The sequence below is a fragment of the Phasianus colchicus genome, chromosome 3 (genome assembly GCF_987193195.1).
Source record: "Phasianus colchicus chromosome 3, bPhaCol1.hap1.1, whole genome shotgun sequence".
In the NCBI taxonomy this organism is placed as follows: Eukaryota; Metazoa; Chordata; class Aves; order Galliformes; family Phasianidae; genus Phasianus; species Phasianus colchicus.
In genome coordinates this window covers 24754946-24773158 of record NC_143438.1, presented here as the reverse complement: position 1 = coordinate 24773158, position 18213 = coordinate 24754946, and the positions used below count along the sequence as shown (strand labels likewise).

The window sequence follows — 18213 nt, the reverse complement described above, 5'->3', positions numbered from 1 at the left end:
AGGACAATGTTACCTTGCAGTAGAAAGTGATAAAGCCTCAAATGCAACTGACACCCTTGCCATTTGGATGAACTCATACAAGACAAGAAGTAGGTTTTATTCTTTCTGATTTGTAGCTCTGAACTTTCAAGGGACCTCACGTTCTTCTTTCCTACAGATATTTCTAACATTTCATCATGAATGGCCACTAGATTAAAAAGTGATTTAGAGGCAGTTATTCAAATATTGGGTTTAATTAAAATCACTTTCAGCTTTGGGAAAAGGATGCAAGACCTATGGCTACAATATGGTGTTTTGCATTTAGCTGCACAAGTGCTTTATGCCATAGTTAAAATCCTGCTAGACAGGAGGTTAAAACTACTCAGGCAGGGACAATAATTCTTCTCTCATGTCCTCATTTTTTCCTCTATATCGCAGCCTACAGATTTTACAAAGTCGTAACAGCTACAAATGAGAGCATAAATGGAATATTTTATATTAGTGATAAATAGGCAAAACAGAGAGCTTACCATGCTCCTTATTTAACCCTTTTAATAGTATAACAATCTTGAAATCAGCCCAGTCATCTACGAAGAAAGAGCAGCAGCGAAGCTGTGAGAAAGGCAGCAATCTACTTCCTCCACCTCAATCTACCTCCTGGTCTGCTCCACTGAAGTTCCCTGTCTTCTCCTTTCTTGCAGCCAACCTTAATCAGGCAGGTTTGACACAATTCCTGATTCAGCTTTCCCAAAGCTATGAAGCTAAAAACACCCCTGTGTTTCTGAGCTGCACTATGGGAAGTGAGATGAAGGGGTGGGAGGCAGCTTGTGGCTGCTGGATTTGCTGTGGACCCTGATGCCAAGCATGGTGAGTGCCTTGTGGGTTGGCCTCTTTTGGTCATTACTTCTTTAAACGTTTATTAATGGAAAGGTGATCCTAGACCTCTGAATTGTGGTGGGCTTTAGTTATATTGCCACTAAACCTGCACTGCATGCTACAAACCTTTCATTATTCCTCCCTCCCTACCACAAAAGTATCAGCATTTTTCATCTGTTTGGTTTAGTTCATGACCAGAAAATTGTGGAGATTTTCAACTTTCAAGCCATCAGAGGTCTAGGGACAACTCTGTGGAAGATCGTTCAGAGATCTATAGCCAGCTTTAAGACGTCACTATGCTGATGGCTTCTCTTATGGAATTTTTAAGGGTTGGCAAATTGACCAAGATTGTTGGAAGTGCTTTAGCACAATACACTGAACACAGAAGGTAATTGAAGCTGGCCTTTTTTTCTTCTTCTGTGGAATACTTAAATGTATTTGATGCATTACAACTCTTCAGCTTGTAAGTCCTTGAATTCCTTTTAATTAAACAGTGCTGTCCTCCTTTGAAGAGTCCTGTCTGTATCCTAGTATTTTCAGAGAAGTGATGCTGACATAAAAATGCATCTTAAAAGTTACTGAAAGCATTCATTGATCCTCCTCAAAGAAGATGTCACACTGGTAGCACTGTGAAACTGCTTATTAATTGCCCATTTGTTTTTTGTTTGTTTGCCTTGTAAGTCTACCACACTGTTATTAGTTCTGTCTCATACTGGGTACCAAAAATCAACTTTAAGGTAAACTTGGCAGAGTGGCGTAAGGAAGTTTACATGGAACGTGACATATTTTCTCTTCTTAAAGTAGTTATTATATTTTCTCTGGTAACAATCAAAGTGAGAGGAATGTATGCTTACATGTACACATTACACAGCTAGACACACACCTAATATTTAGCACACAAACGTACAGTTCAAGAGAAGGAAAAGAAAATGATGCTTTAAACTATTATTTGATAAGGCATCCGTTGGGACACATTTTTTTTAAAACTATTGCTTTATAGCCCTGAGGTATGCTGAATATCTAGATTTCTTGCTCCCGAAAAGACAAAGATGACAAACCTTACTATCAATTTCACTGCTCCCCAGAGCAGACTGGATCACGTACAGCAATGCATCCGTCAGGCCATCACACTCTCTCATCCTTCTGCGGGCCTCCTCTCCAGCAGAGCTGACATTCCTGTAAGGCAACAGCAAAGGTTACCACCTGCACAGTTTCCGTGCCCACTGCCCCTCCTAAAACATTCTCACAATTAACATCAAGCTACAACATTTGCTTTTTTCTCCTTTCATCACTTCAGAGCTGTGAATAATGAAGACAGCTGTGAATGAGCTCTGGAAATGTAACACATAGGGGAGCAAATGGAAGGCATCAGGTCCTCCACAAGAAAGGGCTGAGACGCCAAGCAGCATGCGCCTACCTGAGCTGAGACTCACAACTCACTAAAATTTGGAGAAGAGCTGATAGTTTTTGTTGTTTTTCTTTTTTCTCTCTCTTTTTTTTTTTTTCTTTTAAGGAATGGCTTTTATACTAATGAAAAAGTGTTTTTAAATGTGCATTTGTACATATAAATAAAGCTTTGAAAAGTCTAGAAGGTTTGCCAAAAACATCTCTTGGAAACTGAAGAGCCCAGTGGATAAGGCTCTTAACATATAAGAAAAAATTATCAAAGCCTAACATAAAACACCTTGTTTCTCATTTTAAACGAGTGCTTCCTTTTCTCGCTTTTGGAGAGAACAATGATGCTGCAATCTTCTCTTTATATCATTATTTGCAAGTTATTTCAAACAGGGCCAGAGGGCTTTCTGAACATCTTTATAAAAATAAAACTAAAACAAAATCTAATGAATAACGTGTCATGAAATTCAAAATACTGATATAAAAAGACAAATATGTATGATTGTGTATATATAAATAAAACCTGTGCTTGTTAGTATCAAGAAAAAGTGAGAAAAACTGTATCCAGCAGCAGTTCTGATTTGGAAATGGGTGAATTGGTAATATCCAATTTGGGGGCAGACAACCCTCTGCTGAGGTGCTCATCTGTAGCTCCTCTCTCCTCACTTCTAAAGTTCACACAAAGGAAGAAGAGAAGTGTTGAGACCAGCCCTAACTGCCCAATATGAACATCCGGAAATGAAGAGAGGACAGTGGGCATTTCATTTGGGAAGAGGACAAGGCACTTTCTTCCTCTCATACCATGTTAAATTGTCTTGGTATTAAAGACAGAAAGAACATGAGAATCTTGGGAGAAGAGAATGACTTTTTGGAGGAAGGTGAGAGAACTTAAGGTCTCCTTTCAATTCTTTGTCTGTATTGTTCTTCCTGTTCTGCCTCCTTGACATCTAAAAGAAGCGTTTCCATTCCAACAAAGCACCAAAGATTTTTCTGGATCAAATACATAACCATTTTCCAGCTATAATTGCATCCCCACGCTGCCCTATTTAGTCCTGCTCTCACATGCAAGCTGCCCTAATTAATTCAACACTGTTCCCTTCATGTATGCAATCAGTCCAATGGAAAACATAAAGGCCCAGAAACCTGTAACCAGAACAAACACCTTTAACTTCCTAGCTTACAAATTCCTGCTTTCCATCCTCCTAGAGACTACTCACTTCTCCTCACAGTGCACATTAGAAATGCCTCTTATTAAGTCACTGCTAGTTTTGTGTTGTTTCAAGTTTTGTGTGGTTTTGCTCCTCTTCTAAAAGGAATGCTTTTTCTCTTTCCCTGCTGCTATAGGAGCTGCAGATGAGGAACCTTCCTCCAGTTTACAGGTGCCCTCTTCTATCATCCAGAAAATTTTCCATTAGATCCCTCTTTGATGTGATGGAAATCCTCTGACTTCCCTTTGGGTGACAGAAATCAGAAGATAAAATTACAGAGTATGACTTTCCCAAGCAGTGTGCCCCAGAAGCACTGGACACTCTGGCTTAGGTGTATTTTGAGTAGACTCCCCTTATTGAAGTCAGCAGCTTTACCTGTAAGTACAGCAAAAGCAGGAAAAGTAGAGCCAAGGATCTGAATACTAGAGATGGAGAGAGGGCTGTGAGAAAAAAGGAGGATTTATAGACTTATTTCATTGGAAACTCCTACCCTCTGGCAAGATAAGGAGGAACAGAAAGAAAGTTGTGTGCAGTCCTACAAGAATATTGCACAGATTATGGTGCCTTTCCTTGCAACACTATGTATATATAATAATAAAAAAACCCTGAAATATTACTGGATCCCTTTAAGCAGCAGTAGTATTTTGCATTACCATTGTCTGTCCAGGTGTCTTCCATTTACACTTACATACACTGAGTACAAGCTTTCAAAACATACAGGCTTGTGCATCACTAGAGAGGTATATTCTTCCTGATTTTTTCACAGAGGTGATTTCTTCTTCTCTCTAACATGGACAAACATAACCACAACCTGACTGGAAGCCTTTCAGCTCCTTCCCAAGCTCTCTAGAGACTCCTCCTCAACAAGACAGCAATGCAGACAACCTTACAGTCCCTTGGCACTGAGCTGTCTGCCTCATCCATTTTGAGCAAAGGAAAGAATATGGGGCCTTTATGCAGAAAGAAGACTAGGGGCACATCTTGCACAGAAAATGTATTTCTTCACTCTGTATGGAAGAGCTGCCGAGTTCAGTTCCTCAGCTTATCATCGTCATTATGCTCCACTTGGTTCTGTAATTGAAAGGTGGATACACTGAACTCCCATGACTGCTATTCCTTTTCTTTTACAAGTCTCTATACAGATTCAGCACTGTCTCTTGAACATGGCTCACAGCTATTGCAGCCCTCCCCAGATCTAGGGTATTTCTTTAGATTTGGATTAGCTTAGAAAACAGGACAAATCCAACCTTCACATTAACATTTAGGCAGAAATAATTGTTTATTTAAAAATAAATGTATCATACTATCTAACTATTCCCATTTCACCTCTGTTGAAGGAAACACCCCCAACCCTGTAAGCCATTGCTGAGACCTTTCATAAAAGGGCTCTACACAATCACATTCAGGCTATGAAGTTCTGCAGAAGAGAATCAAGTCCCAGGTTACTCAAGCTGACAAGGAAAGCACTCTGCCATCTTAATTTTCTTATTTCTAGTCATTAACTCAAACAAGCTGTAGTTGGCAGTGTGACAGGGAGTAAGGCATGATTTGTCATTTGTAAATATACAGGTCACAGTGCAAACCTTCAACTGCAGCAACAGTTGGTAAATGTCTCACTAAGTAAGAAATTTTTTTTTCCAGTGTCAATCTCCAAACAGTTTTAAAAGTGAAACCATGTTATCCAGAGATACAATGTACTGGTTTTCATGAAAAAAAAAACAACAACACTCTGTCAAGCCTGGCATAGTTTTTCAATATTTTTGGCAGGATTTGAGGTGATAGAAGATAGGAGGCACTAAATAATTTATTTCTTTCACGTCGTTCTTTATACAATGTCCTTACGCTTATAACTCGGTCCACCTGACTTATCCAGGGAAGGGAGATGGAAATCTATGGAAAGATCATCTGGAAAGCCAACAGCCAATGTGCTGAGAGACATCCTCTGTGGATATGGGACATTACAATCTTTGACATTACACTCTGTGATAGTTCTACAAATCTCAAAGACAGCATCTACAGAGTCAATTGTTCTCCTTGAGCATCCTCGGATCACAGCAAGTAGTTAGACCTTTTCTGTACCGGCAACAGTTCTGCAGGCTGCAGATCTAACTGCAGCCATGTAGAATAAAAACTGAGAATAAATTATGTGTATTTAGCAAAGATGAAATTGAGACTGGCCCTCCTCACCAGTCTTTATATCACCCTCTTGATATAAAGACAAAGCATGTTTGAGTACATGTAATTTTCTTGCTATAGTGCAATGTGACATAGGAAAGGACGCAAAAAGATCAATATTCTGAACTAGTGAACTCAGAAGTTACTTTTGTTATGAATAAAAAGTATAGTTTCATTTCAAAAAATTTTGAGAAAGAAGAGTAATTGTCACAGCCTCAATCTTTCCATCTTTCTATTTGACATAATAGCCACAAAAAAAAAGGGAGAGTTTCCCCAAAAGTAGTAAAAGTTTATATGAACCAAGAACTCAAAGAATGTCATTAATGCTGTTGAAACCAAGTTTATATTTCACTGAAGATAGCTAGCAAGGGAAAACCCCTCAGGAGAATAATGTATAATGAAGTTGCAACTGAGTGGAAAAAAATGTCCAGTAATCATTTTGAGTGAGGAAGCAGGCAGATTTTGCTATTAAGCACATACTCATTCAGCTACTAGAAAGCCCCATATTGGAACATGCAAAATAACTCACTTCCTACATGCACACTTTTGTCATCAGTATCGTACCCAGAAGAGCCTTTTCAGCAGCCCTGACCCATCTACATATTACACTCAGTGTCTAACCTATTCAGCTATAAACATGCACTAAGTGCATAACTTCCTGTTATTATCAATGCTGCTGCACTCCAGAAAGAGCTTTAGTCCTGAGAGCCATCATGCAGTGGGCTTCAAGGATGTCAGGTCTGGATGAAACTATCCCTATAATGTGCTCTGTATGAACTTTGCACACTGCATAGGGACCTGCTCTGAGATGAGGAAGCTAGAAACCAGGACTGCCTTAATTGCCTCCAAGAACTGACATTTGCCCTGATAACATGCCACCTGTCTCAGAAATCTGAAGGGCAGCAGAATGACAGAAAGACTGAGTACAGTGACCAGGGGAATTGGAAGTGGCTATGAAAGAAGTTGATAGATTCTGAGAATAGTTCTCCTGAAGCACAAAATGATGACTTACAGATGCAGTCAGCACTGATGAAACATGCTCTTAACTTCCTGCTCATTAATTGTTTCAACTTGGATAGCCCTTTGGAGCATGCAGGGATGCCAGAAGGTAGACTATGTTTTGTGATGCACTTCCTAGTGATCACTGCTTTCCACCAAACACAAGTGATCTGGGACTTATGTTGCATCACCCAAGGCTTTGCCTAGTGTTCCAGACTCACACAACTTACTGTGTGCTGTTGGCCACCAAGTCTTTGAACTGTGCGACAAGAAGGCATCTAAAGCATAATGCATCAATAATGCATCAAAGCATTTCTTTATGTAGATTTTACTCCTAGGCTCGGTTTGAAAATAACAGTCCTACAAATCATTTGACAAGTTGTACCATCACTATGCGTACTTAAGGCATACCAGAATGTGACACAGTCACTGATGTTAGGAGCCTGTTGGATAAGCACAGAGACACCCCCATCTGCAGTTAACAGATAAAAGCTGCCTTGATTTATTCAGCCATAGGACAGAAGGACAGAATGCAAGTTCTTCTTTTGCTCTGGGATGAGACGGCTAATTGAAATGAGCCCTCATACCATGAAAACAACTATCTGTAATGCAGTATGACATGCTTGAGACAGTGTCCAGGCTACTGCTCAGAGAACATCACAAACACAGACTCCAGTACAACCAAACAGTTGAGAGGAAATGTGACTACGTGTCAGGCTTTGCTCCTGCCTGCTGCTATTCCAATGAGTAGGACATGAGGGAAGAACTGCCTCTAGAGCTGTTCCTAAAGGTAAAAGAAAATTCAAGTGTATATACAGTGTGACTATGAATGTGTACAAATGAGCAGCAGAAGAGCAAAGTAAACTTTTGTGCTCCAGCAATATATTAAAAGTACCATGCCATATATTGCCAAGTAAGACACTGGCTCCTGCACTTGAATTTGAACATAACAGCTTTGAGCATTAGAATCAAAGAATCACATGATCACTGAGATTGTAAAATATTTATGGAGATCATTTAGTCCTGCTGCCCTGCTAAAAAAAGCCAACTACAGCTACAGTGATTCAACACTTCTCCAGTTGAATTTGAATACTTCTAAGGATGAAGACTATGGAACCTCTCTGGGTAACTTGTTCCTGTGTTTGACCATCCTCATGGTTAAAAAAGAAAAAAAGATTTATCTTAAGTGGAATTTCGTGTATTTCAGGATTTGCTCATGGCCTTTTGTCCTGTTACTCATTAATATCAAGATGATTCTGGTTGTGTCTGTTTTATATCCTTCCATTAGGTATTTACACACATGGATACGGTCCACCTTTTAACATCTCTGCTCTGAACAGTCTCATCTCTCTCATCCGCTCCTCTTAGGAAAGATGCTCCAGCCCCTTTATCATCTTCATCATTCTTTTCTGGACTTATTCCAGTATGTGTGTGTCCCAGTAGTGACAAGTCCAGGCCTGGATCCAGCACTTCATATGTGGTCTCACCAGTGAGTAGGGACATAATCACCTCTCCTGACCTGCTGGCAAAGCTCTGCCTAATGCAGCCTATAGTACGGCCTGGACTGAAAAAGACCTCAAAGATCATCTAGTTTTAACCCCCCTGCTATGTGCAGCATCACCAACCAGCAGACCAGGCTGCCCAAAGCCACATCCAGCCTGGCCTTGAATGCCTCCAGGAATGGGGCATCCATAACCTCCTTAGGCAACCTGTTCCAGTGCATCACCACCCTCTGTGAAAAACTTCCTCCTAATATCTAACCTAAACCTCCCCCGTAAAAGTTTAAAACATTCCCCCTTGTTCTTCATGTCTGCACTTTTCCATTTATAAGAGGTCTTCTCTGAATGTCTTCTAGAAAAAGCAAAGTCACAAATATACAGCCCTTTACTAAGGGCAATTCAAAATCACCAGTGCTAAAGACTGCTGACAGATCAAGGACTAGATAAGCATTTTCATGATTCACAGAAGAGAACCAAGCCTCCATGACACATCTAATCTATGCCAAACTCACTCCAGTCATGAAACCCAGTTTCTTGGAATGTGCAAAGTATTCATTTAAAAAAAAGCCCTCCCCAATCAACACTACCACTTAAAAAAAAAACCAAACAACTTTCATACTGTCCTTATCTCCATGCTGCTCTTATAAGCTGCCTAATTTTATTTTGATCTGATTGGTAAAGCATTTTCCTTCAGTGGCAAAGCCTTGTCTTGGTGGTAGCTGGCATCATCTGTCCTAGTGTAGGCTGCAACGATTAGTTATGATTCTTTAAGTAGGTCTGCAATGTAGCATATGACTTCATAAGAGCTACTATTTTTTTCTGCTTACTTCCAGCTGTTTCTATAAGCATTAAGACTCTTTGCTTCAAAAGTCTAATATTATAACACCGAGAGCAAAAAGAAGCAATCAATACTATGCACATTATCAGGAAAGTGTGCTCACAAACACAAGCAGTCCACTGAAAACTACGAATTTTCAATAATTTTTTATAATGAAGTAGACTCTGAGTTGGCATATCTGTAAGCATGCAGTGCGTCTTTCATACATGTATTAAACAGATTTAAAGGAGCTTCACTACTGTAACTTCTAGAGTCTAGACAAATTCTACCTTTTTAATCATGATTTGTACAGTAAGATCTTTTAAAATCATACCTTTCTGATGAAAACCAGGCTAGCTGACAAGAATGGCTGTTTCTCAGACATCATACAAATTTAAGCAAGTTAATAAATTTAGAAATAAGAATACAAGATAGTTCATCTTCATTATTCCAAGTTTCTAATTGCTAAGCTTTTAGTGACTACAGCTTCTCATTTGGAAGTAACAGTAAATGAAAACATATTTTTCATTGACTGCTGCAGATCCCCCATGCAATTTTGTCAGATTTGAATGACAGTCCTATGCATTGTCATTTAAAAAGAAGAGGAAAATGCAGGACATTATAACACTGTACTAGTCTCAACTATGACATGGGACAGTATCTCCATGAAAATTTCTTCTTGTTAAATATTTTCAGTACCAGTGATAGCCTTCCTCATTTATAAGGTAGTTTACAGACTACTAATTATTTATCAATCCTGCCTGTGGGTAACAATAACACAGGTTGTGAGGCAAATTCCCTACTACTAATTAGCATCGCTCAACTCAAATTAATGAGGCGAGAAAGAATTTATATCAACAAAGAATTTGGCCCCAGATCTTTATCTCTTAGGTATTAGTTTCACTTTAAAAGCATACTTTGCAATTAGGCAAACATCTGAGAGTTTAATGTGGATACAGTCTTGGTTATTAACCTTTCTATCAAATGCTATGACAATGTGATTTAGCCTTGATTATTCAGCCATACCTTTCCTTTTCAAAACATCAAAGCAATTAGCCTCCCAAGTCAAGCATTCAACAGGTTCCCTTCATTACTGTACTTCTGCCTGCCTGTCCAATCCTCAGGCTAAATGTGCTCTTTTTTGACCACTGAGAGTGATCTGTGAAGCATCTGACTTCCAGCATCAGTTTTTGCTATTTTGATATGTTTTTGAAGAGATAACAGGGAGGAAAAGAATTCATACCACTATCTTCAAGGAACTCTCTTAAAAAAAGAAGAAATTACGTTTTCTGTAAGGATTCTGTAAGGATTCATAGCACAAAGAACCACATCTAAAGAAATAAAACATAGTTCTAACTCCTCGGCTCATGTTTTGTGTTTCCATTTGAAGTACAACTTCTACTTAAATACTGCAGACAGAATCATATTCAGCAAATATTTTAAATTATAGAATTAAAAAAAATTCCAACTGCAGCAAATTTCTGATTTTTCATTTCTTTGACGTGCATCTGGTTGCATAAGATTCATTGCACTTATTAACACCTAGCTGTTTATCCACATACCATTAATGTGCTACCTGCAGGAGGTGAAATTCAGCTTGACCACTGTGTTCACTTGGTTGGCAAGAGCTGAAATATAGCATCACTTGCTGCCCTTGGGAAGGAGTTGCTGCAGACTCTGTAGGTCATAATTGGAGCAGCTTAAAGACACTAATGCAAAGACATTTTTCTCCATTTTCAACTGTAACATTTCAAACATGACTCTTCCCTAGAATTTCTTTGAACAACAGTGGAGCTCTAAATGTGTCGCAGCCCTTGTGCACAGAAGTGGTGAGATGGGTGTGACCCTGGCTGGCAGTTAAGCACTGCTCTGCCACTCACTCACTCAGGTATGAGACTGGAAATGAATAAAGGCCACTGTAGCCAATCCAGAAATGAAGAAAAGGGGACTTTTATTGCCTGTAAAGTCTTTTCTGTTTCTTCTTTGTATGAGGAAGTACAATAAGCTGGTCAGTCCCAACAATTTACAACTGCTGCCTTATCCTTATAACTTATAAAAAACCTATAAAAGTTGTATAAATTAAAAGGAGAAGGGACCAGGTGTAATTTAGTCTTTACTTTTGCTCAGACATACAATGTGTAGGGCCAGTTGCACACTGCAAATCTTAGGAGGCCATCATTAGAACCCTAACGACAGAGTCTGAACTGCTCACTGCCACCACACCATGCCATAACCATCCCGTACAGCCTCTCATTTCAAACCATCTTGGTATCACAGGACTGGAAGGATGCTAATACAACATTTTGAAATACGCTGTAAATTACAGCAAACTATAATAAAATACAGACCCTCAGGTCACACAAATAAATAAGATATACTAGGAGGAGCCAAGGGGCTGATTCATAATCCCACCCAGATTGATAGCATTTATTTCACTTTTCAAAAGACTTATCTCTAACAAAAGGACTTCAGTGAAACTAAGCAACCATGGGGAGATAACTAATAGATTATTGTTAAAAGATAGGAAATGAATGGTCAGTTCTCACAATGGAGGGTGGTCACCAGTGGAGTGATTTATTCATAAGCTATCAGGAACAGGAGATGAGCAATGAAATGACAATCTGCTGAAGACAATAAGTGATTATTCAGACTAATAAGACAAGTGATAACAGGGAAGTGCTGTAGAAGGGCCTTTACATTTAATGCAGATTAATGTAAAGTGATATATTTTAGAAAAAAAGATTTACAAATTCCTGTTCTACTTCCTGATTTTTCTTACAGCATGTTGGATGCATTGCTGATCACTAAAACCTTGGGATTATAACATAGATCCATGGAATGATGGCAAAACACTCAGCAGCAGCCAAATGAGCAAACTGGGCCATAAGGCATATATGACAAGCTATGTAAACTATGAACAGTACTGAACTACGGTATGCACCATCCTTATTACGGTAGGCAACTCTGACCCTCTCATATCAAAATAAGATTAAGAGAACTCAAAAAGATTCAGAGAAAGGCTACATGCTGCCACACAAGAAAAAACTTTAATAATCCAGAACCCATCGGTTTGAAAGAGTGACAGATAAAATGTGGAGAAGAACACAAGGTAAATATATGAATTTATTATGGTCACAGAAAAGGGAAAGTGAAATCAACTTTTCACTTCAGTTGGAAAATTGGGTGTTATCAGTGGAAGCAGACAAGGCAGGTTTAAAACAAAGGGACATCCTTCCCAAAAACTAGCAGTAGCTGACAAAAAGTGAATTTGGGCTCAAAGAGAGTAAAGTTCATGGAAGATAATTCTACTAAGAGTTATTAAAACTTGTCTTTGGAGAGCAAAGCAACACGTAGGGTAAGTGAACCTGAAATGGCACCAGCCTTATGAATCCTGAATTCTGGATTTAACCCTGAGAACTACTTTGGGTTTCTTGCTTTTATGTACGAACAAAACACAAACACCCAGTTTCCCAGAGAGAAAATGTAATCTCAACAGCCATCCACCAGCAGAAGAAAGGGGAAGTGCACAGTGTTTCAGGAATGGCTTCCAAATCAGTGCACAGAGCTGATGGTCTAAGAGCCATACTTTTCCTAACTTGTACACCTACAAGGCACAGAAGAGCACTTCTCCACACAGCTGATAACAAATGGTACAATAGCCACACTGTTCTTTGCACGTGAACTCTCTGTTCCAGAATTAGGTCAGGCACTTCTGTCCAATACAACGCCTTGCTAGAACTTTTGCATGGGCCCAAAGGCAATGGAACACATGCATGCTGTTAATGAAACAGTGTTCCCCAGCCAGCCTCCAGACAGATGCCTATATGGCTGGTGGAGCATACTTTGAAGTACTATTGGTGTAATTTCTTCTTCCTTGGACATCCACTGTAGTCAATGTGAAACTCAGAAGTATTGTGTCAGATGCTTCACTGTTGAAAAGCAGACTCTCCTGTTTTTCATCTTCCTATACAGCTTGGTATCTTATTCAGAACAAAACCACTGATCAGACATATGGTTTTCAATTAACCTCATTCTACCTATTATTTATCATATTATTTTCTTTAAATGCTTACAAATTGGCCTATTTTTGATGTTCTTAATTGCCTTCCTTTACAATCAGTGTTCAAGCAATTTCTAAAGTATTAAAATTCAGGTTATTTGTTCATCATTCCTATGTCTACTTTTCTCCTCCACTTAAAGTTGAAGACTGTATTTATCATATTTAATCCTGTGGGAAAATCTACCTTGCATGAGTTGCACTAGCAAAAATAATTCCATGACAAGAAAAATATTTCCTTTTTTATTTTTCATTGGCTATATTATCAGGAAAATCTTGGCATCGCGACTGCATTTATAACAGCTATGGCAAAAAAAGCAGGCAAAATGCTTTGGAGTTCAGAATAAGTGAAAATATATTTTCTGCAAAATACAGTAATTTACTGTGTTTAAAAATACTTTTCTCACAGCGTTTATCAGCATTTTTGACATCACTTTGTAAAATCTTTTATGTGATGTTTCTTTGATATAATTTTAAATCTTTAATATCTGTACAAGAAAAAAATTGTCAAAATTTTAACATTTTAACATTTACAACTGCTGGGAAAAAGGATTTTCTTTCCTGTCTTTCAACTTGAGAAAAGGAATCTAGCCAACTCCATACAACATGTGAAATTCCTCACCATCCTCTGAAGTATTTGACACTGTCTTAGATTTAGAACAACTAGTGCTAACAAATGAAAACAAAAACTCTCGGGTTTGACAGCTTTTTCTTCTTGGCATTATCCCAGAGTAGCTCGTGATTTTCAGGGATACACGTGAGCTTCTTCTCTGCACTCACAGAAATATTTGCAGTGAATGTTTTGATTATGATCAAAGTACAACTTCAGAAGCTAACATGGGATCAAAATGCATTCCTGACCTGCTGCCAGGTTTTACCCTGTATTGTTCAATGCCAGCATGCTACCATATCCTAGCTACAGGATATATGTTTGTCTGCAGACTAATATGAAAGGACCAGACTATCACATAAAAGTAAGCATGACACATTTCTCAACATAGAGGTTTGCTTAATAAATCTTACAAATAAAAAAATTTGAGAAAAAAAAATCACAAGAAATGTTTTTTGGAATGAGAAGAAAAAAAAAACACAGAATAAAAGATTTGGGGTTGTTGGAAGTTGGGATCTCTTGGGAGTTTATTTATTAAACATATGTTGTAAAGAACTAGTTTGCTCATCTTTTTTTCCCTCTGCTAAGAAATTAGGAACCCATGAAGGCCTGAGAGTTTGTACTATCGGGAGTCATTACTTGATCCATTTTTGTCAAACAGTATGCACTTAAGAGGTCTCTTCTGAAAGAACAAAGCTGTATCACCCATAGAAGCAAAAACTGAAAGTGATTTGAAGACTACCATATGTATTTAAATTCTCTCAATCACTTGTGTGTCTTGGAATCCAGTGAACTTTAACTGTTACCCATAGATCCTCTTTTAATTGTGTGCAATAAAAGAACCCATAGTGTTTAAACTACTAAATCATAGATCTCTGTCTTGCTGATATTACTTAGGTTTCCTTTCTTGCTCACAGGTACAAATGGAACACTGAAGAGTCAGTCAGCCTCCCAGACAAAATAGGCAATCTGAGCATCCAGTGAATAGCCTGCTAAGTGCAAAAACGTCCTTTAGACCCACTGGCCAAATATTTCAAGGATCTCCAAATATTTCAGTCGCACAAATTCAGCTTGCTCAGTTAAGAGCCCTGTGCTACAACTATAAAATTTCTTATAAAAGACAAGATAGTAAAAAGATGAAACTGCAATGATCTACAGATACGATTGAGAATCTATGCAAATGTGAAAACTGCATCTTAAAGAAGAAAGAGAGAGAAGTACAGCTTGCTAATTACATATACATTAATGCAGAACAGTAAATGTTCGAGGGCAGGCTAATCAAAATTTTAGGGCCAGGATATCATGAGATGACTTCTCTTTCTGTCAGACTAGCATTATATCTAGGCGACATTACAGTTCCTATGTGACTTAGTACAGTGCAAATATAAACATAAATTTGCATTCCAGGTCCTATTTTGATATATGATACTATTCTTTATGTTCTAATGCTCACTTTTCAATATACTATGCTCACTTTTAAATTGATACTGTTATCACTAAATCAAAACAACAGGTTTTGGATCAGGTATTACAACATATTATATATTCTTCTGGCAAACCACCACAGGGACCTAAACTCAGTACGTCTGTGTGCATGAGTCTTTGAATTTGAAATATTTAAAAGCATTGTTAATACACTTCTTATAAATCAAAATATTGGAAAGTAATACTGCTATTTTGCTTTGGCTTTAGAATCAAGTGAAAAAGGTAAAAGCCAAGATCAAATTGTAAACAGTGCAAATAGTTGTATAAAATGGAGTTACTCATTTGAAAATCCTATGAATGAAGATTAAATTCAGAAAAAAGCATGACCTGCCATAAGCAATCCTATCAGCCTAGAGGAATAAACAAATAGGATCATGATTGCTTAAGTACGATGACTCACCCTAACCTATAAAGCAATCTCTCTGTTACATCTGAGTTTCAAGTGCCTTCCTGTATCTTCCTTACAGTCATGGAAAAACATTATCAGTGCAGAGCCTTGAGAAGAAAGGATGGTAAATCAGCTTTGGTTGTTGACTAATCAGATAAGTACAATTAATTACAACACCAGTCTGTTAATCAGATTATTAGGTTCATCTCTTCCTGATCAGCTACTTAGAAAACATAATACAGAAGATAAGAAGTCACCAAGCAGAACAATCCTTAGAATATTAGAATATTGGAATGAAACAAATTAGGTTACAGCACAGCATAGAAAAGTAGAAATTAAATATTTTCCATCTGTGCGTGATGCTCTCACTGAATTGACTGAGTATTTCTCCAAACCTGAGAGGGATCTTTCTGCCCTATCAAATCACACGTTCTTATAATTTTATATAAGTCAAGACTAGTTACTAGTCATTAATTCTACCTTTTATCTCACTCTCATTATTGACTTGCTCTGTATTACCAGTATTTCCTTTGTAATATTCAGTTAGGCACCTTAAAATGCGTTTATTGCTTGCTCATATTATTTCTTTCTAGTCATACAATTCATTTTTATGACACTTCTCATGTGAAATTGCATTTTATTATTTCCAGAGCAATCTCTCCCCTGAATTTTATTCTTATATTTTAACTCTATTAGAAACATCAAGGTATCTATGCTGCTTTCTGCTAATAACATCTCACAGTGTTATGATTTTTTATCCTAAATATCTGTAAAAGAAGTCATTAAAATAAATTGCCTAACTGTAAAAAAATAAAATGTGATGCACAGTAAATCATAATTCTTATACTTGGGCTAAATTACGCCTTCAGCATAAGAAATAAATATGTATGTTCATGTCCTATTTTCATGACAGTTAACCTGAAATTGCCAGAGTGTGTATCCTACCTCAGATTATGTCACTTCATCATATCTCCGAAGGGCTTTATGTGCATACTGAGAGATGATGAAAGAACTGACCCTCTAGCGTGCCCTTCAGCCTAATGAGTCATTGTGCATCATTGCTGCTCGAAATAACCTGTAAAAAAAGAAGGGAATCACTCTACCACAACCCTATTTACCCCATCTAACCCATGCCATATAATACAACGTACAAACATTCTTTACTACTAGCAGTGTTGTCACTGCTCTCTATTCTTTTGGCTTATACCCTAGGGATGATGTCTGACAACTCAGCTTTTCTGCTAAAATGAACCTGTTACAAAATTCTACACTGCTCTGTCTTGGTGCCCATCTTTGTTGTATGGCAGAAATCACTTGGGAGGGGATTGGAAGCAGAGATTTAATTTTTCCCTTTTCATTTTATCACACACCCTTTGAATCAATTCACCACTCTCTGTTAAACTAAACAGCAACTTCAAACTTGCCATCAATGTCTCAAGACGCTCAAGGAAGAAACTCTTGCGTGAATAGCAGGCTCTATTTTTCCACTTTGTCTTTTGTTTTGCCATGAAATGTATTATGCTTGCCTTCATATATTCTATTCTCCCTTCTGCAAATGTATTCATTTAGAGCATATTCACTTAGCATGTTACCATGTCTGCTGTGTCCTGATTCTTCCTATGTAAAAACTGAACCAAAACGCCTGCATGGAGTCAAAGGAAAGGATGAAAAAATTAAAAGAACAAAACAATGGACTTTGTCAGAGCTCTGTGCAGTCTTACAGAGGAAAAGGCTTCAGCAGAATCATGTTCTTTTCCTTGTGATCACTTATGTGTCTTGTATTTCCATCAAGTGTCACCTGACACAGGGACATTACTATGCACTCTTTGGGCCAAGGAGCACAGTGTGCTCATCTTCTAAAATCTGACGATTAAACAAGAAAAATAATTGGGGGTGGAAGGAGGGAAATAATTATGCAAACTGAACAAGCAGACGAAGTTGAGAGCTGTTTTCTAATAAAAAATTACTGTGGCAATGTTCAGCCTAAATCTCTCTGTAATCATTCCTACAATAAGGGATTTCTGTAGCTGCAGTTATTCTTTAGTTGACAGATACATACATTGAGTGACAGACACTTAGCACCATTGGACTCACTCCTGTGTGCCTTGCTTTTACAACACAACACATGCACAGATCTCACCTCTGCTACAATGCTATGATTGTGGCTGTGCTATGTCTGGGAAGAGTTTAATCACTTGTATGCTTTCTGTGCCAGTCAGAGACCAAATTAGCAAAATGTTAATTACAGTTCATAGAGGTGACTGTTCTTTTATGAATAAACACTCACTCTAATTTTGTAATTATTATTTTAACATTCTCATTTGTCAGTTACTCAACAACACAGTTTCCTCCAGTACAGAGCAAACACAATTCCCTGAATTACAGTAGAATTTCCTGTATTAGGTACAAGAGAGAACAAATTATTTAATGCAACTTTATCAAGCTCAGCCCTCATCTGATTTACATTGCCAAAGCTTTCTGAAATAAACATACTAATCCGAGATACTGGTGGATTTTTTTTTTTTCCCTCTTTTGTTTTTCTTCCTGAGCAGGTGGCTGTGATATAGCAACACTCCATCAAGTCAATAGCTGCATGTATCAAGCATCACAATGTTCCAGTTCCCTGTGCTTGAATTATCTCTGTGTCCAGACCAGGAGGTACACAGAAGGCCTATGTGATCGCAAACGATAAACTACCTGTCTGCTGGTGAAGCAAGAACAGGCA

The 18213-nt window shown here is 38.1% G+C and overlaps 1 protein-coding gene across 14 annotated transcripts in view; it reads right to left on the bottom strand.

The window, feature by feature from the left end:
• Window positions 1-18213, bottom strand: part of CTNND2 (catenin delta 2) — a 622619-nt gene that overhangs the window by 87186 nt on the left and 517220 nt on the right. For all 14 annotated transcript variants that reach the window (XR_016465049.1, XM_090137091.1, XM_090137090.1 and 11 more), the window contains one exon: window positions 1914-2031. Coding sequence is in view for 13 of the 14 variants with exons in the window: in XM_090137091.1 (XP_089993217.1) it covers window positions 1914-2031 (118 nt within the window). In the remaining variant the exon portion in view is untranslated. The remainder of the gene's footprint in view (window positions 1-1913; window positions 2032-18213) is intronic.